This window comes from Kogia breviceps, chromosome 15, assembly GCF_026419965.1.
Source record: "Kogia breviceps isolate mKogBre1 chromosome 15, mKogBre1 haplotype 1, whole genome shotgun sequence".
Taxonomy (NCBI): domain Eukaryota; kingdom Metazoa; phylum Chordata; class Mammalia; order Artiodactyla; family Physeteridae; genus Kogia; species Kogia breviceps.
Genome location: NC_081324.1, coordinates 39,628,311 through 39,652,092, shown reverse-complemented (window position 1 = coordinate 39,652,092; position 23,782 = coordinate 39,628,311). Strand labels below are relative to the sequence as shown.

Genomic DNA, 23,782 nt, shown 5'->3' with positions numbered 1-23,782 from the left:
GAGGTTCGGCAATTTATCTGGGTGAGTGACCCTCGGCCCGCGTGAAGGAGGGCCCCTGGGCTACGTGTGGCTCCTTGTGAGTGCAGTGCTCTGGGCCCAGGACTGTGGGGTGAGGCCCCAGGCAGACCTCTCTGCAGTTTTAAGGACCAGGACTTGGTTCAGGTGACCTGTTGTGACCCTGGATAAATCATTTAACCTGCTGTGCCTGCTTCCTCACCAGAGAAATGAGAATTGATTGTTCTACTTCAGAATGATCTAGTCTGGATAAAATGAAGTAACCAACCCAGCAGCTGTTACCTCGTTTGTTGAGAGACCATTGGTGTGAGCTCTGGGGCCAAAGGCCTTGTGTTCAAATTCTGGTTCTAGTTCTAGCTGTGCGATCTTGGGCAGGGGACTCTGTGCCTCAGTTTCCTGACCTGTGCAATAGAGATAATACTAACGCCTGCCTTCTGAGGCGTCCAGTGAAGGAATCTGTGTAATTGCTGAGAAGAGGGGCTGGGTGCCAGCTGCTGTTAGGACGAAGCTTTCAGGCATCCCCGCTGTGTCTGCAGCTACACGATGTTTGTATCTTTTCTCTGCAGTTCCGCCTGGTGGTGAAGACAGCCCTGAAGCTGCTGCTGGTCTTTGTGGAGTACTCGGAGTCCAATGCACCTCTTCTGATTCAGGCCGTCTCTGCTGTGGACACAAAAAGGGGTGAGTGGTCCCTGCCCACTATGTCATTGAAGTAAAAGTGCCCAATGTAAGAAGGCTTCCACTTTTTACATGTTCAAAACAGAATTAAGAATGAACAGAATTCCCTTTGTGTGGACTTCCCACCGCAGGAAACATATATTTTAGGATAGTTAAGTGTACAAAGATTAGGTTAGGGAGGGAACAGTGAAAGAGAAGCACTCCTGGGCTAACCCATAAAGCTAACCCAGCTTATCTTTATGCTGTCTTCAGCCTCCACGACTGAACACACAGAAACAGTTCCTTATCCTCTTTTCCCATCCTGTTGAGATCACTCTGACTGCTTCCTCTCTTCCCCTCACACCTGCTTTGTTGGCTCTGACCCCTAGATGTTCCTTGAATGTTCTCGCTTCCCTGCATCCCACACCCTCACCATCTCTCACCTGGCATCCCTTGCCTCCCTGAATGCTCTCCCTTCCCTGGCATGGCCACCCTCCCCTCTGCTGTTGGAGGATTCTTCTGAAGCACAAATTTGGCCACATCATTTTCCATCTAAAACCTGCTAGTGGCTTCCCGGTGCCCACAGGATTAGGACCCGACCCTTCACCATCTAGCCCCCATCCACCTGTCACCCTCGCTTCCTACCCAGCCTGCAGTACACCCTCCTTATCTTGGATCAGATGGGCATATGCTCTCAAAGCCCTCCAGTGTCCCTATTCTCTGCTGTGCTGTTGTCACTGCCCGTCTCCTATGAGTGTGTGCCCTGCTCAAGGACAGGGTGTCTGTCTCTTCTTGGTGTCCCAGCACCTGGCTCGCCCACAGCACGCAGGCCTGCTGTACACACTTGATGACGAATGAGCTTTGGATTTGGTTTACTCTAAAGCAGGCTGTGGCTCCTATAATACTGCGAAGCCTGAAGCTAAAATGGGGTTTTTTGTCTTGTTTTGTTCTTTTAAAAATATTTTGGTTTTGTTCCTCAGTAGGACATTTTTATCAATATTATCATCCCCACAAAGACTCTAACAAGAACAAAAACGTGATAACATTAATTTTTTTCTTTTTATAACAGTAACACTCTGTAGAAAATTTGGAAACAACAATGTTAAGGAGACCGTAAAAAATCGCCTCTAATCTCACCAGAGAGAATTGTTGTTAACATGTTGGTGTATGGTTTGTTTTTTTTTTTTTTGGTGTGTGTGTGTGTGTGTGTGTGTCTGCGTGTGCACGCGCACACACATGTTTATGAACGAGTCAGCCGAGGGACAACTGTCAAAAAGGAATGAGAGGCCTAAATATCCCTCTTTGATTCAAACCACTTGTGTCTCTGACTTAGCATTGCTCAGAGACCCATATCCAGGGCTGAATCCAAAGATGAAACAAAGCAGCTTACTAGTTGCTTTGAAAGTTTGAATATAAGTTAATGAAAGCCATCTAGGACCGTGAGCTGGGCTCCTGCACTTTCCCCACAAACACGCAGGCAGACCTCAGTCCCCAGCACAGTAGATTGCAGGCTGGAGGGGACTCCAGGCCTGTGTGTAGGTGTATCACAGAGGCAGTCCCTAGTGTGTGGTCGGGGGCTGTGAGTCTGGAGAGTGGATCCCAGACAGGGGTGGGTTTCTTTCTGCCACAGCCTGTTGCCATCTAAAGCACGAGCATGAAGACCCTCATGGCCTCAAGAGCAGATCAGTGGGACTCCCTGAGAGTCCTAATGAAGGTTCTCAATGGCTCAGAAGCCAGGCCGGGCTTTCCCAGGGCCAGTCAATGAGGCCTAAGGCCAAAGGTGGGTATTTGGGGAGAGAGTGAGGCCAATCCTTTCATTTGTCCTTGGAAGTTTCATACTCCATCCTCCAACTCTGGGGGTTGCTTTAGGACAATTAGCAAACTCTTCATTTTCCTGTCCTACATTTCAGGTAACCCATGGGCCCTTGTCATGGGAGCCATGTTAGAGGGGACAACCTTCTTGTGACCTTGAGGTTCTCCTTTGGCTTCATTGGGTTGGGAGCTCATAGTTTCCTTCCTTGGACTGCACATTTCATGGAGGGCATGTTGTGGAGGTAGAGGAGTGATCCCGAGGGCACTCTACCCCCAAGACTCTACCTGCAGACCCAGTCAGAGGCTCTCAGCTATACTCTCTCCCCCAAGACAAAACAATGGCCATCTTTTCCCAATTTGTAAAAATATAAAATCAAAACAGCCAAGGGGTTGTTTGTCAACATCATGATTTTTGCCTATAAAACTTCTTAAGCTTCTGGCAAGTGCTGTCATCTGTGTGCTGCTGAGCACTAGTGGTGGCTGAGAACAGAAATGAACAACACTGATGGAAAAACTCAGCCATAGCTTATCACGTGTGGTTCATTCCCATGTTTCTCTATGGCACGTGTGGTCTTGGCCATGATTTTATAACATATACATATAACATCATCCTCTTTTACTGCTAGTAAAATTGTTCCTGAACCCTGTACTGGAATTGGACATCTAAGTATGTCATGCTCTTCTGCAGGGAGCAGCATGTCCAGCAGGTGTGTTTCCACCTGGCAAGGTTAGAAGCTGCTCTCGCTCTCCAGTCCCCTCTCAGCTGGACCAGCAAGTAGACAGACGTGCCAGAGGTGACTGAGGGCCAGCCGAGTACGTCCATGTCCACACAGGTTTATAAATAAGCCATAAATCTGACTCCTCAAGGTGGCTTTAGACTCATTTTGCGGGGGATAGGGTGGAGAATGGGCATGTTATAGACTTTTTTAGTAGAAAGGAATTCTTTTGGATGATGAAAACTGTTAAATTTAAAGAATCAGCAAAGAAAATCAACAAATGAGCTCAAAGACCTCAAAAATTACTACCACCTACAGCAAATGAAGTTGTCTGAGAACAAATTCCTCTAGTTGCTTTATAAACATCACACATCCCACACGCGGGTTAACCAGAAGTGTTCATTTGTGAGCATGGAGGGATAATTTACTGTTAGGCCGAGAGTGGGCCAGTTAGGGAGCAGCAATAAAAGTTGAGGGAGGGCTTCCCTGGTGGCGCAGTGGTTGAGAATCCGCCTGCCGATGCAGCCGACACGGGTTCGTGTCCCGGTCCGGGAAGATCCCACATGCCGCGGAGCGGCTGGGCCCGTGAGACACGGCCGCTGAGCCTACGCGTCCCGAGCCTGTGCTTCGCAACGGGAGAGGCCACAACAGTGAGGGGTCCGTGTACCACAAAAAAAAAAAAAAAAAAAAAAAAAAAAAAAAGTTGAGGGATCTAGGTGTTTCATAGATACTAATAAATATGCATGAATGAATGAAAATTAAACGGGCCCCATTTGATCCTGGCAATTGCCCCTTTGGTTCAGGGGCTAGAATGAAATGGTGGATTAGAGTTAGTCTCTAGGGCATGGCTCAGTGTCACACCTGTCTGTGCATACTGCAGGGGCAGACTCTTTTTTAAAAAAAGATTTATTATTTATTTATTTATTTAGGGCTGCGTGGGGTCTTGGTTGTGGCATGCGGGATCTTCGTTGAGGCATGAGGGCTCTTTCGTTGTGGCACACGGGCTTCTCTCTAATGGTGGCGTGCAGAGTTTTTCTCTCTCTGTAGTTATGGCGCACAGGCTCCAGAGCGTGTGGGCTCTGTAGCTGTAGTGCACGGGTTCCAGAGCATGTGGGCTCTGTAGTTTGCGGCACGCGGTCTCTCTAGTTGAGGTGCGCAAGCTCAGTAGTTGTGGCACGCGGGGCTTAGCTGCCCTGTGACATGTGGGATCTTAGTTCCCTGCCCAGGGATCTAACCCACGTCCCCTGCATTGGAAGGCGGATTCTTTACCACGGGACCACCAGGGAAGTCCTAGGGGCAGCTGTTTTGCCTGCATCTTCAAGTCAGTCTCCCTTCCTAGTGGATGGGGCCAGGCAGGAAGAGAGAAAGGCAGTAAGTACTCATGGAGGCCCACGGGTGGGCCTTGCTTTGTCATTTTGCTATCATCAGAGACTTCCTTTCCTGGGGACCTTCACTGTGGTGATCAACAGGAAACTGGTCGAGAACCCTCTGCTCCCCTGGGCGGGGTGCCCCTCCCTCTGACCGTATGAGTTTGCCTCTCAGACACAGGGGGTGGCACTTATTTTGTTACCCACAGACTGGGTAACTTATTTTGAAATTTCAATCATAAATCTTGAGTCCCGCTAATTTGGTTCAGCACTGCTTTTGAAGACGTTCCATTTTTCATTTGAATGTGAGGTGATGAGATATGACATAAATTTTAAACATGTGTCTAACACATGATTAACAGGGGAAAAAGAATCCAGCCATCTTTTCAAGCGATCCCGTCTCTGACTTCTGCTCAAGGATACATTGCTCTGTGAAGAATGCACAGAGCATGGTGGAGGTTAGAGTGGGCAGAACTCAAGCTCTGTTTCCATTGTTGCTTAGAACAGAAGCATACCTGTTAAGTGTCCATTGATCACACTGAAAGGCTTGGAACATGCTGCTGGGACCTTGTATTTGAGTGTTAGACCAACTTGTGTACAAGGCATCGTGCAAAATAGCTTACTATTTTCTTTTGGGTTTAATACAGAGACTCGGGGGGGAGAGTAAGAGGGAGAAGCCCTGAGCGGTTTATTCTGGGTTGAGGGAGGAATGCTATGGTTTGGTGGGAGGAGGAGCCTGGCCTGGGAGCCTGTGTGGAAGGCCTGTGGGTCCGTGTGGGTGTCCTCCACCCACCACCACCACGGCAGTGGCAGCTACTGCTGTTCGACTGCCTGCCATGCAACAGACGCTGTTCTAAGCATTCTTCATATAAAACTCACTTGTTTGACAAATATTTAAGTGCCAACCATGTGCTTGCAAACATCAGAGAAAAACCAGGCTGTCATGGAACCTACACTCACTCCAGTGTTTGGGGTGGGGGAAGGGGAGGTGGAGTTGGAGGGAGATGGATGATAATGATGAAGGAAATGACTGTCTCCTGATGTTCTCCATCAATGCTCAGGAGAATCGACAAAGTGCTCTACCTCCATGACACCTCACAGTGAGCCTCTAGGGTGGATCCGATCCCTCCAGGTTAGACGCGTCTCTCTAGCCTCTGTTCATTCCATTACATTGGGGCTCAGTTTTGTTCTCTGTTATGTGAAGGGGAAGATTGTGTGGTTTATTATTCTAATACAGGACCATCTCCTACCTACATTTACACACGCGTAAACCCCAAATGGAGCAACAAAGATGTTGGTGGTGGGGGTGAACTGGACCATTTAGTTCTGACAGGTGGCAGCTCTTGGGACGGTTATGACTGCTGGTGCTTGACACAGGCCAGCTGGAGCCCTGCCAGGGCTATTTGTGTTGAACTAGAAGGTTTCTTCCCCTTCCCCTTCATTCTTCTAAAAATTTTCTATTTTCTGGTCCCCAAACAATCAAAGGACAATGAGCATTTATCCCAACAGTGTATGAATACATGCAAATTTCCAGTCTTGAAATCCTTAAATGGTAAAAAGGGAATCATATTACAGCTGAAGAACACGATTCTTAATTAAACCAGTGTTTGAGTGTTTTCCTTATAATGGATAAACTGGTGCACAGATATGTGTGTCTGCATGAGAGAGAGAGAGAGAGAGAGAGAGAGAGAGAGAGAGAGAGAGAGAGAGAGAGAGAGAGATATGAAGAGAGGAGATAGTCCAGGTACATCCCTCTCTCCGGGATGCCTGCGGTTGCTTCTTGGCCTTTCCTTCCCCAGGCCCTGTTTGACATGTGTGACTCCAAAGTAAGGAACCAGGAAGCAGTTCTGGGCCCAGAAGCCCCACTAGGAATCCTTCGCACTGATGCTCTCTCTCTTGCATAGGCTTTTCTTTATGCATATGTGGGGAACCCAGTAGAACTCGTGTTTTCGTGTTTTGTACTGAGGTTGGGTGTGAGTGTGAATGATGGAAGTTGTCCTTGTTATAAACATGAGCAAAGGCATTTGGAATGCTTGACCTATACCTGGACAGTGAGACCCATGACCTACTGACCACACTGATTGTCTTGAGGGTGGAAACAGTTACTTTGCTGGGCTTTGAAGACCAGGTGTGGACTTCAAAATAGTTTGATGATAAAGATCAGCAAGAAGATAATTTCCAACAGTTAGCAGGCAAAGGATCATGCTTCTGTGTTCACAGTAACAAAGGGTCATAGAAGCTTAGTCCATAGGTTCATAGTTTGGACCAACTGGGAAGCTAGTCCAAAGGAAAAGGCTTTTTGTTCCCTTGCTGGGAGCACCAACAGACCTGTACATCAAACTACATCTGTGTCTTTCACATTGTATAGTAGGTGCCTATTCCTTTTAAAATTCTCCTGTCTTCTTTTCTTATTGTGTGCGTTTAACCCTCTGGCTCTTTTAAAACTGCCCCAGTTTAACCCACCCATGCCCTCTCAGGGGTCTCCAGTCACTAGTCAGATATTTTATTGAGCACCTACTATGTGCCGGGCACTCTGTCAAGGGCACAGAGATAAGGCAGGACACATCACTGCCCTTGGGGAGCTTTTGTTCTCAAAGCCAGGAAATCAGCTCTGACATAACCCATCCATGAATCAGCATTTGGAACCCACTGGTTTTAGGTTATTTCAACTTTACTTTTTCAGCAAAAATAAGCCATATCCCTTTGAGATCTTTATAGAGAAAGCAGAAAAGAGCTGCACGTTCCACACCACCACGCCAAGGACAAGGCAGTACTTCGCTGCAGATGTTTATCTCCAGCATAGGACATCACATCAGGGTGTCGTGTACCCTTTGTGGCCTTGGCCTTGGCTTGGCGATCCTGAACGTGGAGGGTTTCCCTGCCCTCCCTGGAGCCACGGGACAGCCTCCAGGAGCCTCCCCCTGGAGCCCTACTGAGGAGTCACCTCTTGCACCAAAACTTCCTCGACCATCGCACTGCAAGAGACAGACCTCCCTTGCTGAGTGACAGGCTTGGCTAAGTGCTTTGCCTTCTAAGTGCTTTTACCCTGTGCTGAGGTGTGTTCCTGTACTTATGCCTAACTATTCCATTTGATTATAAGCCTCTTGATGACAGATTCCCAGAGACCCAGTTCCTTGGTACCTGGTTGATGCTTAAACAGTTATTTGTGCCTTGATTGAATAGAGATAATATACTTCTGTTCTTGAAATGTTTGCTAGATGGACGTTTCACAGTCATTGTTTGAAGTCCATTGCTAGAGTAACTGTAAAGCTCTTCTGCATCCCCTTTCCTTGCAGGAGATGGACATACAGAGAGTACTTACAAAGAATTTCCACACTTGGAGAGTAAAATGCATGGTCTAAAAAAGCTGCATATGAATGGATTTTTAAAAAATCACCTATTTAGTATAAAGGGAACTTTTCAAACAAACTGATAGGCATCCTGACACTGAAGAGTATACATTTTCAAGTAGACAAGGATGACATGGTATATCGTCATCTAATTGGAAACAAGTTCAAATCCATCCTAAGAATTGTGTCATGCTTTGAAATTTGGTGACTGAAAGCCATTGCCATCATTGGGTGATAAGTCTCTGGATAAACTGTGATGTGAATTGGACAAGGAGTGTTGAATTGCTGTTTCTAATGATTTTTGCTTTATTCCTAGGAGTCAAACCTTGGTCAAATATCATGGAAATCCTGGAGGAAAAGGATGGGGTCGACACGGAGTTACTGGTTTATGCAATGACTTTAGTGAACAAGGTCGGTTGATGTTTGTTATGGGTTGAACTGTGTCCCCCCACCCCAAAAGATGTGTTCCTGAAGTCCTAACCCCTGGTACCTGTGAATGTGATCTTATTAGGAAATAGGATCTTTGCAGATGTAATCAGGTTAAGATGAGGTCATTAGGGTGGGCTCTAATCCAATAGGACTGGTGTCCTTATAAGAAGAGGAAAAGAGATACACATAGAGGGAAGACAAGGTAGACACACATACATGAGGAAGACAGCCAGTGGAAGCAGGGGCAGAGATTGGAGTGATACATCTATAAGCTGAGGACCGCCGAAGGATGCTAAGGATTGTCCGCAGCCAATCCCGGATGAAGCAAGGAAGGATGCTACCCTAGAGCCATCGGAGAGAGCACGGCCCTGCCGACACCTTGATGTCAGACTTCTAGTCTCTCCACCTGGGAGAGAATAAATTTCTGGGTTTTTTTCTTCTTCAGAAAACCAGTTTTTTTATTTTTAAAGCTCTGCCATGTTTCTAGTGGGTGCCGAGGGTCACCTGCCACACTCACACCAGGTGGTCTGTGTAGCCAGCAAACAGTCTGGCCATCGGCAGACCAGGCCAGAGAGGTCCACTGGGACGGCTCTGCCTTGCTGCTGGTCCTGATAACTTCTTGCTTCAATTCATCTACAATAATTTTGCCCTCCAAGTCCCAGATCCTGATGCTGAGCCAGTGGCGGCACAGAGCCAGTAGCATTTGGGACTGAAGCACAGGGCGTTGATGAGGTTCCCCCCATCTGGCGTGTGAAGGTGCTTGCCTTCGTTGAGGTCCCACAACTTGGCCTGGCCATCCTCGCCTCCAGAAGCACAGAGGGACCCATCTGGAGAGACGGTCACAGTGCTCAGGCAGCCTGTGTAGCAAATGTGATTGGTCTTCAGCTGACAGTTTGCCAAGTTCCATACCTAATTTCTGTTGTTTTAAGCCTCTCAGTTTGTGGTACTTTGTTATGGCAGCCCTAGGGAACTAGTACATGTGAAAATCTAAAATTTGCCCTCTGAAGAAGAACCACATCGTGTGCACCCCCATGGCGGGAACACCCTTCAGCATGCCTCTTTGCAAGAGAAAACCCTTTACACCCCCATGTGGCAAGTGTGCAATGTGTGCTGGCACTCATACCTGTGAAGGCCTGAGAGTCTGCATGCTTTCTGTGCTTTGGTTCTTTCCAATGAAACCAGAAAGAGGGTAGCAAGAATTTTATGGCTACCCGTCCTTTCCAGATGTCCCCTTGAAAACATTTTTCCTTAAGAATGTAGATTAGCAGGGGCTTCCCTGGTGGCGCAGTGGTTGAGAATCCGCCTGCCGATGCAGGGGACGCGGGTTCGTGCCCCGGTCCGGGAGGATCCCACATGCCGCGGAGCGGCTGGGCCCGTGAGCCATGGCCGCTGAGCCTGCGCGTCCGGAGCCTGTGCTCCGTGGCGGGAGAGGCCACAGCAGTGAGAGGCCCGTGTACCGCAACAACAACAACAACAACAAAAATAAATAAATAAAAAAGAATGTAGATTAGCAAGTTTTACTCTTAAGGAAATCATTCACAATCAGACAGAAAAGCAAGCACTCTGTTCCACGGCTTATTGACTTCTGACTGCTGGGGGCGAGGTATGGATTCTTGAGGGCGGGTCCCATCCTCCTCCTGTGATGGTGACCTCACCCTTGTGCTCCCTTTCCTCTCATTACGTCCTCCCTAGTCACCAGCTTGTGTCCGTCCTGAGAGGTGCTCTGACCGTGGGTCCCATGCTGACCTGGGACAGCCCACTCTCAGGACTGGAGCTTCTTCATCCCGGTGCTTGGGCCCCTTCTTCATTAATAATTGAAGGAGGGTGGAGTTGTTTCTCTTCCCTGGACCGCAGACGCTACATCAGCCACCCCAAGATCCTCCCTTTTTGTGCCCCAGGCTGCCGGGTGCAAGCCTAAGGACCAACTGCAGTGATCATTAGTTCTTCAGAAAGGACCCAGAATCTCTTCCTGAAATGTAACTGGAGAAACATTTCCCCTGATGACTGGGGACAAATTAGTAGAAAGCAACATAATTATGAAGAGTAATTCTACTCGATATTAAAATGTTGTGCAAACTCTAAGGATTGAAACAATGTGGTCTTGATTCTTTCCTCAACAGATGGCTGGAGCAGAGGGGCTCTGAAACAGACCTCAATGCACAGGACGACTCACCCTGTGACTGAAATCCATAGGGATGGTCAGCTTTATTCATGACTGGGAGAGGTTTTGATAAATGGAAATAAACAAAAACATACTTTGACTGTATACCAAAATAAATTTCAGGTAGATTAAAGAGTTCAATGTAACATATCAAACTGTAGAAAACTGAGGAAAAACTAGAGGTGAAGATTAACTGGTCTCTAGTTGCCGAATAATAAAATAGTAAAACCAGTCAAAAAGATTCCAAAGCAAAAGACTTAAATATTTCACTGTGTAAAACCATAAACTATAAAACATCTTATTTATAAAATGAAATCCAAAACAAAAACTAAAGGCAAGTGACAAACTGGGAAATTGTTTGCAAAAAACTGGGCAGAAAATGATACCTATCCTAAATATATTAAGAACTCAGTTGAAAAATGAATGACATTAACCCTACTAAGATTAAAAGAAATATATAGTAAAACAACAAGCCATTTTCTCCGGGTCACGTGGGCAGTGATTGCTTTTTAATGAAATGCCGTTTGTTGATGAGGTCACAGGAAATTTCCTACAGTCCTGGTGGGGAATGGGCATCCCTTCTCTGGAAGATAATCCTCAGAATTCGGTTTTTATTTTCAAAGCTCTTTGTGAGTTGATTTTACCATGCAATTTGAAAGCAATTTTCTGTTGGTTTTTGAAGATGAAGGTCACCTATTTCCTGTCGTTTTCCGTCACTGCCATTGTTTCGGAAAACATTGAATTTAGCAAAAATGGCATTCTCACTCTTGCACAGTGTTTTCATTGTAATGCTCTCCACCTTAGTGGTAGAGGCCATGCTCGGCTGTGTAACGATCCCAGCAGCAGCCGCATGGCGTGGGCATCCTGCTGCCAGATCACTGGCAAGGACCCAGCACGTGTCACGTTCTCCTTGGCACCATAAGGCATCTAACGTCCAGGAATTCCTCACTTACTCTTTCTCTTCTGGCAGTTCCGTCTCATCTTTTGTTAGTTCTGGCCCAGGGGAAGTCCAGGAAGGCCCTGAGGACATGATTCTAAGTGTCTTCCTTTCCTCAAAAAGGTCAGCAGGCCGCTGGCACCCACACTGGATTTGTTTTCTTTTGTTGAATTTTAGTCACATTTATCGTTCCAGTGAGTAACATCTTCTGAGATCCCAAACATCATAACACATTGAAATGCTAATATGGGTCTGGAAAAAATTCAGACTCTGAAATGTGGGAAATTATATTGCTTTTCTAACTTTTCTTTCGGCAAAATGGAAGCTGGCCTAATAACATGGAATTCAAAACATTAACATTTTTATGACAAAACAAGGGTATGAAATTCCAGCCTGCTCATGCTTCTGAAACTGAAGTCTGCTCCCTTTGTTAAACAGGGAGATTAATGAGGGGTTTCCAGGATCCAGACTAACCCCCCCTGAACTCTCCCCACACTCCCAAACCACGTCTTCAGAAGATCTGAGGGAGCGTCAGAAACGAACCGTTTCTCACCCTGCAAGCTGAAATTGCATGGTGCCCTGTCCTGATCCAGCTGCAATCTCCTAGGTGGGATTCCCCGCTTTGGGGGCTCAGATATTGACCACTTTGTAGAATCAGATGAAGCAGGTTGGTGGGGGGGGATGAGTTACAAGAGGCACTACCATGGGGCTGGCTTGGAGCGTTCAGGGAAGGCGACCCCAGGGAGCCCTGGGGAGGGAAGCTGCTCTAGCGGAGCCAGCGGGTGAGTTACCTGATGGGATGCACACTGAGTATTTGTTTTTAGATTTGATTATATATATATATTTTTAATTACCATATAGTAAAATTGACTTTTTTCTCTTGGTATTTAACTGTGTAAGTTTTAACACATATATAGTTATGGATACCCTTCACAATTAGCATATAGAACGGCTCCATCTCCCCTCAAATCTCGCTCATGTTATCCTTTTATAATGACATCCTGATCACCTGTTCATGCCCCTGGCAACCGCTGATTTATTCTCTATCACTATAGTTCTCTTATTTCAAAAATGGGAATCATACAGGATGTGACCCTTTGAGGCTGGCTTCTCTCACTCAGCACAGTGCCTTAGAGATTCATCTATGTTACTATGCGTATTAATTGTTTGCTCCTTTCTGCTGCTGTATAGTGTGCCATTGTATAATATAAATATGCCACCATTTGTTATCTCTTCATCCACTGAAGGAGATTTGGGTGCTCACAGCTTTTGGCTTTCACAGATGCTGCTGCTATGAACACTTGTGTACAGGCTTTCACCATGCTGGTTTTACCCCACAAGAAAGATTTGATGGGATCAGTGAAAACCCAGGGACTGGAAAATAAAATGTCCTTTAGGACAGAGATTTCTCTCTCTGAGAGAGGCTGTAAAGATTTACTTGTCACAAACCCTGGCCAGACAAGGTCTGAGAGAAACCAGGAAGGGGGTCCTGAGTGTCGCCTGAGAGCGAAGGCATCAAGAGACATTTGCTCATAAACTTTTCTGGAGTAGCTGCCTCCTTTGCCAGAAATAGGCACCTTAGCAGTGATTGTCAGGGTAGAAATGGGAGGACAGGGCTCAGGAGGGGTGGGAGTGTAGCACAGTTTGCTGAACATGTCAGAGAATCAGCTGAAAAGAGGTGAGTGTGTTTCTGGGCTGCACGGTCCCCTCCCCGTGCAGGCGGAGAGCGAAGCTGTCTTTGACAAGATCAAGCGCATTCCGGGTGGTATGGCCATGGACTAGAGAAGCTGTCTTTGATTGTGGTGGAAGGCCAGCTCCCCTGCAGCCACCTGTGAGAGGTGGTGGGACGCGGGTGTGGCTCAAGCCCACATTTTCACCGTAGAAAGAACAGATGTCCTCTCAGTCAATACCCTCAGACCTGGGCCTCTTATTGAGCAAGGGCTCTCTGATCTGTTTGGTTCTATAGACCTAATTATTTAATAGAAATCTCCCCACCAACCCATCATGGTTGGGCTTGCTAAGGCAATGGGGACTAGGTCCAGGAATTTAACCTCCTGGAAACTTCTGAGAGAAGGAACTCAGTTGACTCTCAGCAGGGAAAAAAGGGAAGAAGAAAGGAGGGGAACGAGGAGGTGAGGAGACTGCCAGAGGCCCCTCTCTGTGCTCATCCTACCCACCCCCCGCCCCGCCACTACACTGCCGTGTAGAAAGTTTTGAATCTAACCCTGAATGTCTACTCACCTGTGATTGGCAGGTCAGCAGTCAGTCAGGGCACCTCCAATCATTAGCCCTGCCCTGGCGTTTGTATCACCATTTCCCTCTCTTCATCTTTTAACAAGTTCTGGAGTTTTCACTAAAACCAAAAGATGGACTTGTTCTGACGAGAGGGTTCTTTGGACAGGTGTGTACTTTTTCAGTTAACTCAGTGGACTGCTATCTGCTAATGCAGCAGTGACTGCCTTACCCGGCATCTGCAGACACCTATGTGTGCTTCCACACTTGGCCACTTAGGTGTGAGCACCTGTTTATTTATTACAGCTGCTGACTGGTTCACAGCCTTCTGTTCTGTGTCCTTGCTGGGGCCCCTGATGGATTAAGCTGTCGCATGCCAGTTATTTTTCTTTAGTGTCTGGTCTCAACAGCAGTGAGTTGTATCCTCTCTGTTCAGCATAGAAGGGAAACAGCCATTATTTGGGTTATGAGTAGAGACATTCTTTCCAATATTAATAGCCCCAAAATAGAAGCGTTAAAAGAAGTTGGTGCTGTGAGATGATCCTTAAGAAAGTACTGGTCTTTTTTCTTGCAAGGCAAGTCACCATGTTTAGAGTATTTTTGAAATGCAATAATAGTGAAATAAATAGGGAGTCGAGACCTTGAAATTTCAGCCAGAGTAGTTTGTGTAGAAGGCACAGGTATGTGTGGAAAGGAGACCAGAATAGCAGGTCTGAGTGCAGGGTTTCATTAGTTATTATTTAGTAACTTCCTATTACCTCAGGTGAATCCTTCCCTCCCCTGCCTTCATTTCCCTCGTTTATAAGATAAGGGACTTTGAGTAAATCACCTCAAGGGTCCTTCCGGTTCTAAGCAGAGGCCTGATCTGAGCTATCATCCTTCTTTTAAGAGAAGCAGAACTCAAAGAGAAGTCGGCTTTTTCTTTCTTGGGTTATCTTTTTGTCTCTTGGCTGCCGCTTTGAAATTTCTCATGTTTTCCTAAATGTATTAGACCAAGGGGAAGGCCTGCCGAACTGAAAGAAAAGGGAATCATTCAATTGTTATAACTCCAGCTGTTGCTAGATCAATCTTAACGGGAGTTTTTCTGATCACTGAGTATGTTAGTTTTCAATTGCCATGTAACAAATTACTACAAATTTAGCAGCTTGAAACATCACAGGCTTATCACCTCACAGTTTCCATGGGGCAGGGTCCAGGCACCACCTTGCTGGGTCCTCTGTTCAGAGTCTCACAAGGCGGCAGTCAAGGTGTCAACCAGGGCTGGTGTCTCGTCTGAAGCTTGGGGTCCCCTTCCAAGCTTCTGTGGTTGTTAGCGGAGCTCATTTCCTTGCAGCTGTGGAACTCACGGAGGCTTGCTGCTTCCTCTGGGACAACAGGATAATCTCTCTTCTAGTCTCTGTGCTCAGAAAAGGCCTAAACCCACTTTTAAATGGCTCACGTGATTAGGTCAGGACCACCTGGCTACTCTCCCCCCTTTTTAAAAAAAAAAATTTATTTATTTTTATTTTTTTTACTCTCCCCTTTGATTAACTCAGAATCAACTGATTTGGGACCTTAATGACATCTGTAGAATGCTTTCACCTTTGCCATATAATGTCACCTAATCATGGGAGTGTCCTCCCTACCCTCAAGGGGAGGGAATTGTATAGCACCTGTATCCCAGGGGGTGGGATCTTGGGGTTCATTCTGCTTACCACACAGAAGAAGCTCTCTCTCGAATGAACTTAGCAGCTGTTTGCTTTGCCCCACATTGCTATACTTGTGGCCGCTGGCTACCATGCAAAAAATGCCCTGAGAGCCTTGTGACAGTCCCCTAAGACATGTCTGTGTCCTGTTCTTTCTCCATCCAGACCTTGTCAGGATTGCCAGACCAAGACACCTTCTACGATGTGGTGGACTGCCTGGAGGAGCTGGGCATTGCAGCTGTGTCCCAGCGGCATTTGACCAAGAAAGGGACTGACCTGGACTTAGTGGAGCAGTTGAATATCTATGAGGTAACAGGATATGTGTATGCCTTTTGCAGGGCCTCATACAGCCTAGACAAATGTCAAAGGCTGAAGGAAACATACTCTAGACCAGTGGCTCTGAGTGTGATGTGGCAGCATCTGTAACACCTTGGAACTGCCAAAATGCAGGTTCTCAGGCCCCGCCCAACCCTGCTGAGTCAGAAACTCCAAGGGTGGGCCCAGATTGATTAATTGCTATTTTATTTTAAAGAACATTCATTCCAAATGAGGGGTGGTGGGGAAGGAGGCACATAGATCGTGTTTCTTATCCTCGGATAGGGGTGGAACTTCCGGCAGGGCTCTACATAATTTGTAGGGTCCAGTGCAAAATGAAAATGTGGGGAAAATGTGCTATTAAAGATACTAAACTTTTCACTTTCTTCTGCTTTCTCTCTCACCTTGTCATGATGTTTTTTTTTTATTTGCTAAAAGTATGTACTCATTGAAGAATATTTGGAAAATACCAAAAACTGTAAGAGAAAGAAATCACCCATGATTTTATTGCTAACCATGGTTAACATTTTGGTCTGTTTTTCTAGTCTTTTTTGTAAATGTATAGACTATTAACTCCGGAGATAATAGTCTATATACAGTGTTGTGTGCTGAATCTTTATTAGTAAATATTTTGGGATCATTTGCTTTTGTCATTGAATCGTCTTCAAGAATTTCGTTTTATTAGGAACATAATAGCCTGTCTGTAGGCAAGTACCATAATACATACAACCAGTCCCTGTTTTCTTAGATTTAGATTGCTTCCAAGTTTTTGAAAATGATAAATGCTGTTATAATGAACAGCTTTATTCATAAATTTGTGTGCACAGCTAGAGTCCTAGGAGGGATATTTCCCAGCTAAATGGCTCCATTGTGATCTTCACTGGGTAGAAGTGGAGAAACTGACATGTAACTCATTACTTCCTTAAAGTTACTGTCATAATAAGTGACAAGCTGAGGAACAGAACAGAATTATCTTTGTATGATCTTAGGAAAAATCAGTGGAAACTGAGCCAGAGAGATCTGCTGTCAGAGCATAGAGCTTCCCACAGCTGGCCAGCTCTTTGGCCCCTACTCTGGGCATCTTCTCCTCTAATGAAGCCTCACTTACCCAGTAATCTGCTCACACTTTCGTGTTTTATTATCAGTGGGTGGTGAAGGGGTATGTTCTCATGGCTCCTAAGAGACAGGATAAAGTAGGAATTAAGTAAGAATACTAAAGATGGAGAAGGAAGGGACTAAAGACAGCTGGCTCACATCAAGGTAGAAGGACTTTTCTCAGTACATATACCTCCCTTTCTTTAGCCCCTTCCCCCTGATCAGAACTCCAATCTCTGAGACTCTGCTGAACCAGGGGCTTATATTATCTTAGCTTTGGATTCTGTGTGGTCAGTGTATATCAGAAGATAGTATAATGCAGGTGAATTTCCTGCTGGTGAACGAGCTGGGAGAGCATTTTGAAAAGTAGCCTGGATACCTCCCCCAGAAGACTACTTCTGGTTTCAGGGCATACTTTCTCTCCAGTCTACCTGACTCTCAAGCTACCTCCCCATCTTCTTCTTTCCATTCATGCCAAACGTTTTTGTTTTTTGGTTTTTTTGGTTTGTTTGTTTTTCTTGCGGTACGCCAGCCTCTCACTGCTGTGGCCTCTCCTGTTGCGGAGCACAGGCTCCGGACGCACAGGCCCAGCGGCCATGGCTCACGGGCCCAGCCGCTCCGCAGCACGTGGGATCCTCCCGGACCGGGGCACGAACCCGTGTCCCCTGCATCAGCAGGCGGACTCTCAACCACTGCGCCACCAGGGAAGCCCCAATGCCAAACGTTTTAAAAGATGTCCTGTGTTCACCGTCTTCCTTTTGGCAAATGGCATTTGCTTGATATTTTAACATTAAGTACATATCATTCACAAATGTAGATTATATGTTTCGCTCAAAGAACAACAAAACAAACACCCATTGTGATGGTTAACTTGGTGTGTCAGCTAGACTGGGCCACGGGGTGCCCAGATATTTGATCAAGCATTATTCTGTGTCTGTGTAGGTATTTCTGGATGAGATTAACATTCACATTGGTAGACTGAGTAATGAAGATTGCCCTCCTCCATGTGGGTGGGCCTCATTCAATCTACTGAAGGCATGAATAGAACAAAAGGCTGAGCAAGAGAGAATTCACTCTCTGCTGATGGTAATGAGCTGGGACATAGTTTGCCTCTTACCTTTGACCTCTGGCTAGAACTAACACCATTGGCTCCCTTGGTTCCCAGGCATTTGGACCACAGATCTTGGGACTTCTCAGCTGCCATAATCACGTCAGCCAACTCCTTACACTAAATCTCCATATATATCCTATTTGTTCTGTTTCTTTGGAGAGCCCTAATACACTCATGTATTTAAGAAGTAGAATATTACCAGTAACTCGGAAGTGTCCTTGATGGCCCTTCCTGGTGTCATCCAACTAACTTCCAGCATTGTTCTCTTTTTTTTTTTTTTAAATAATTTTGTCTGAAAATAATTTATTCTGTGAGCTAACACAAAGGATCAGATTATCAAATAAGAGTTGACAGATCTGAGATCTTGCTACCTATAGCAGAGCTATACTAATCTATCTAGGCTAATAATTTCCAGAATACAGAGGTGCAGAGACCTGTGGCTCCCAGGTCTTTTATTCATATATCAGACATGTGTTTTCTGACCCAGAACAATAGATGAGGTCTCCAAGTGTGGTTCATGCGTCACCTCGCCCAGCAAGTAATTTGCTTCATAACTATGAAGGCTCTCTACTACATAGTCCAGAGAGTCATGGCATATAAATCCATAAATTCTGTGTGTTTATTTAGTGTAGGTGATCCTTAGCCAATCCTACCCTGCTAATTAAGGGCATTCCAGAAACAAGAACTCTCATTTTAGCAAATATCATTAGGCTGTTTGTTAGATAGTCTAGTTATTAGCATATTTACAAAAGATTAGATGGGGTCATTGTCTTCTTTCTTTCCCCAGAATCATCACTACTACAAAAGGAGTGGAGGGATCACAGGCCAGCTGTTTTAACTCCTTCCTCCCAGTCTGTATCCCTAAACAACATATTGATTTTGTCTTTTTATAAATGGAACCATACCTTTGGTGTCCTCCTACAGTTTCTCTTTTTGCTTATTGTTTTTGAGACCTACCCATGTTGTTATGTGAAGTTCTAGTTTGTTCACTTTCACTGCTGATGAATATATCCCAATTTATTTATCTGCTCTTCTCTTGATGGATGTCAGCTGGTTACAGTTTTGTTGCCATGACAATGCTACCATGACCATTCTTTTCTGCATGTGTGTGTGTATGTGTGTGTGCGCGCGCCTAGTACTCTTTATGTTTAGGTATCAATTCTATTCTCGCTTTGTAAAAATATTTAGAAGTTTTTCTTCTTTCTCTCTGCCCTTGTCTCTGGTCTTTGATTATTTAATAGAATTCCCTTGGGAAATTGTGTGGACCTGTGATGATGATTATGGGGCAGAGGAGGAGTGTGTGTGTGTGTGTGTCTGTGTGTGTGTGTGTCTGTGTTGGAGGCAAGAGATCTTTGATAACTATGTTTTTTCTATGGGTATTGGTCTATTTAAACTTCCTATCTTTATGGAGATCAGTTTTTCTGAATCATATTTTCCTAGGAAATTATCCACTTTATCTGGATTTTTAAACTGATTACTAAAGAGATATATAAATAGTCTCTTAGGAATGTTTTTAATTTCCTCTTGTTAGAAGTTATCTTCCTTTGTTAATTTTTGTGTTTGTAATTTCTCCTTTTTTTTTCCTCTGGGTTAACTAGTGGTTTGTCTATTTTGTCATTGTTGTTAATTTTGACTTATGTATGATTTGCAGTGCTCTTCTGTTTTGTAACTCAAAACGTTTTTATCTCTATAATTTCCGTCTTTAATTTTCTTTCAGTTTACTTTGTTGTTCTTTTTTTTAGATTTTTAAGTTGTTTATTTACTTCATTTCCTTTAATCCTTTAACCATCCTCGCATTCCTGGACTGTAACCCACTTGGTCATGATGTGTTCTTTTTTAAAGTGTGCTGTTGGAATTCTGTTCGATAATAATTTATTTAGTATTTTTACGCAGATAGTCATAAGTAAGATTGGCCTCCCTCTCAGCCTCCCCCCTCTTCCTTTCTTCCTTTTCTGTGTGCTGTCCCTAGTAGCTTGGGCATCACTGTTATGCTAGCATCATAAAAAGATGAGGCTGGTGGTCATGAAACCACTTTTGTATGTTGCTCCTGTAGAATGCACTCCTGGCGACTGTGTCTATGGATGTTTCTAGGGTACCTCTCTGATTGTTCCTCCTCGATGTTCTCCCGTGGATCTTTCTTCTCTGTCTCTTCCCTTTCAGTGTTGGGGTTTCCTTATCACACCTCCTCCTCTCTCAGTACATGCAGCCTGCACTGTGATTCACCCAGTGAATTCAGCAGCTTTGGAGGCTGGTGGCTGATACCTTGACCCTGAGCTTCCTGCCAAGACTCCTGGCTGCCTGACCCTCTGCCTGCTTGTCTTTTTGTATTACGTTCATTCATTCATTGAGGATATGTCACATACTCTGCTGGGGCTGAAAATACAGAGGTAGAAGATCTGTCCCTGCCCCAAGCAACTTTCATTCTGTGGTCTAAGACAAGCAGGTGGCTGGTTCCCCCAGCAGCTAAATGCGATGGCACGAGAAAGAACATGGAACGTGGCAGAGGAGCTCAGATTATGTCAGTCACAGCCACCTGGAGGCTGCACGTGACATGTATCCAGCCCTAACGAAACCTTTTATTTTTCTCCCATGACAAAAACAAAAATCCTACACAATCTGTTCATTTCTCCATCTCTACAAAGAGCAGAGTCTCCCAAGTTACAAACCCAGAGCTGTCCTGGACTCCCTCCTCTCTCCTCTGTCCCCACGCTCGGAAGTCTGATTGCTGAAGACTGTGATTTCTTCTCCATTCCTCTAGCTCAGGCCCTCATCATTTCTTGCCTGGATTATTGCAAGATCTTCTCATTCATTTGTGCCTCTGTGAATCCATTCATTCAACAGAACTTTACTGAGCACGTACTATGTGCCAGGCACTATTCTAGGCCCCAGGACACAGCAGCAAACTAGACAGACAAGGCCAGTGTCCCGAGGGGATGCGCATTCTCACGGGGTGCAGACAGTGATCAAAGTACTTGAGTAAGTTGAGGATCCAAGATTGCTGGCGTGTCTATGAAGAAAAGAGACAGGATGAGGTAGAGGTGAGACACTGAGGCAGGGAGAGGAAGGCCCATCTGAGGTGGTGGCCTAAAGAAGGACAGTGACAGAGGGAAGAGTAGTGGAGGAGCTCAGGTCTGGCAGGTGTGAAGGGTTGAAAGGAGGTGTGATGACAGGCAGGGCCTGGAGAGGTTGGCACCTGCAGAGTGGCATCCACCGGGGGCTTCTCTGCTTATTCCCTCTTCCTAACTCCCTGCAACTGAAAACAAGGGATCCTCCTGGAAGTCAGATCTGACTACGCCATTCCTCTATTTAAGAAAATAAACAGGAATGATTGAATGAATGAATGAATGAATGAAAAACCTTACAACCTTTTTCACAGCCCATGGGATGAAGCCCAAACTCTTTGAGTTGATACAAGAGCTAACACCATCTGTGGCCTTCATGCTTCTGTGGCCTGTCTTGGGTCATTCCTAAGATGTCTCTGAAGTTGCAGCCACACTCAACTTCTTCTGTTTCTTGAACGTGCAAGGCAGGTGATCAGGGAGCTTCCCTTTATCCATTCTCCTTGCTTTGCCTGGAATGCTCTTCCTTCCCATTCTCAGGTTGGCAAACTCCTCCTCCTGTAGGAGTCATCTCAGATATCCCCTCGTCCGCAAGGCCTCCTTGGCAAGGTAAAAGGAGTTCCTGCTACTTGTCGCCTGCACTTTGTTTATAACCCAGGAAGGAGCACTTGTCTGTGTCCACACCTCAGACTGAACAGTCCTCAGGTCGCACTTGTCTATCTGTTTGCCTTTGTCATCTGTCTCATTCCTCTCTAACCCCTGTGCCTAGCAGCGCACCTGCCAGAGTAGAAGTTCAGTAAGCACTTGGATGAAGGTCTCTTTTTAAATATCACACATTTTATTAACAGATGCTGGGTTGAAGGAAGGGCATGATTTAATCAGAAATCAGCTACCTTAAAGGGGAGATGCTTTGAGTAATCACTCAATGTGATTACTGAATGCTTGGGGTACAAGGTAGAGTCAGGATTTTTATTCATTTCTGAAAATTAATGCAGTTTTAAAAATATTTAGTGCCACAGGACAACTAAGTTCATTATATGCAAGGGCAGCAAGGAGGCCTATAAGCAGTGCCAATATTTTCTTCACAATAGACTATGAATGTTTTCAAGCCACTGTAGAGACCTTGGTTGGTTTTCTAGAATTCCTCTTAATAGTGGAGGATGTCTGGTGGCCATATGTCCTGGACCTTCTGGGGAATGCCCAATTCCATGTAATTTAATTCCATTTTAGAAAGGTGATTTAATCCATGTTTAATTAAATTCATTTGAATTTTTATAGCTTTGAATGATTTTTCAAATACATAAATTCACGAATCAAAATAAAAAGTCTTTTGTCAGATTGTGTTCTAACTTCTGATTCTGAAAATGTGGTCCTAGTAATGGCAAAGGCATCTTAGGGATGAAGACTTTGGGGGTGAGGGAGTGACTGTTACTGTCAGGAATAAATAACTTATAGATCCAATCTTTAAAATTCTTCCTTTATCATAGGTGATTTTAAAAATGTGTATCAGTTAGCTCTTGCTGTATAACAAATATGCCAAAAAGAGCGGTCTTAAAACAACAATTATTGCTCATGATTCTGTGGGTCACAGATTTGGGCCTGGTTCACCTGAAAGATACTCAGGGAGCTACAGTTATCTGACGGCTTGACTGGGGCTGAATGGTCTAAGATGGTCTCATTCACCTGGTTTGGCATTTGGTGCTGCTGTTGGCTGGGCCATATGTCTTCAGCGGACTAGCCCAAACTTCTTCACATGTAGCAGCATTTCAGAAGGACAAGTCCCAAAGTGCAAACACTTTTGAGGCATCTATGTCTTCTGATGTCCCATTGGCCAAAGCAAGTCACATGGAAAATTGTTGACTCAATGTAGGAGAGGGCTACACAAGGATAAGGAAACAGAGAGGCATGATTCCCTGGGAACCTAGTGCTATAATCATCTGCCACAACCTGTCATCAGCATAGTTTCTTCTTGAAATGGTACTAGCACTGGCATCCACTTCACCTAAAAGGTGAATCAAGATGTATAGGTATGAATTAAAAAGAAAATGTGGGATAGCAATTTGGAAAATGATAACATCTGCTGTGTAAAAATGGCTGCCTGTCATGGAGGATAGTAGTAGTATAACAACGTAAACTCAAAGAAATGTTAATAGATTTTGACCTCCATTAAGAATGTTCAGATTGTTCAATGTTTGACGATATTAAGAAATTATTTTAAGCAGGACAGTGGTATGTGGTTATGGGTTTTAGAAATCCTTATCTTCTAGGGATATATATTGAAATATTAATGGGTGAAATTATATGATCTGGGATTTATCTCAAAAAAAATCTGGCTGTGGGGTCGGTGGCAGGGAGTAAATGAGGCAAGATTGTCCAGGGTCAATACTTGTTGAACTGTCATAGGTTATGAGCAGAAAAGTCTTTGCATATGTTTTGAAAACTTCCACAAAAAGGGCTTCCCTGGTGGCGCAGTGGTTGAGAGTCCGTTTGCCAATGCAGGGGACACGGGTTCGTGCCCCGGTCTGGGAAGATCCTACATGCCGCGGAGCGGTTGGACCCGTGAGCCATGGCCGCTGAGCCTGCGTGTCCGGAGCCTGTGCTCCGCAATGGGAGAGGCCACAACAGTGAGAGGCCCGTGTACCGCAAAAAAAAAAAAAAAAAAAAAAAATCCACAAAAATTTAAAAAGAATGTTTAGATCATTCAATGGCCTCAAAGACTGGTGGAAGTTGTCACAGATGCCACCTTAGTCCGCGCCTCACTGCTTTCTTTTTTTTTTATGGAACGCAGGCCTCTCACTGTTGTGGCCTCTCCCATTGCGGAGCACAGGCTCCGGACGCGCAGGC

At 45.2% G+C, this 23,782-nt stretch overlaps 1 protein-coding gene across 7 annotated transcripts in view; it reads left to right on the top strand.

Moving 5' to 3' along the window:
* Positions 1-23,782, top strand: part of FHOD3 (formin homology 2 domain containing 3) — a 507,955-nt gene that overhangs the window by 311,679 nt on the left and 172,494 nt on the right. For all 7 annotated transcript variants that reach the window (XM_059041316.2, XM_067016011.1, XM_067016010.1 and 4 more), the window contains exons 7-9: positions 582-693; positions 8,231-8,325; positions 15,524-15,667. In XM_059041316.2, the coding sequence (XP_058897299.1) occupies positions 582-693; positions 8,231-8,325; positions 15,524-15,667 (351 nt within the window). The remainder of the gene's footprint in view (positions 1-581; positions 694-8,230; positions 8,326-15,523; positions 15,668-23,782) is intronic.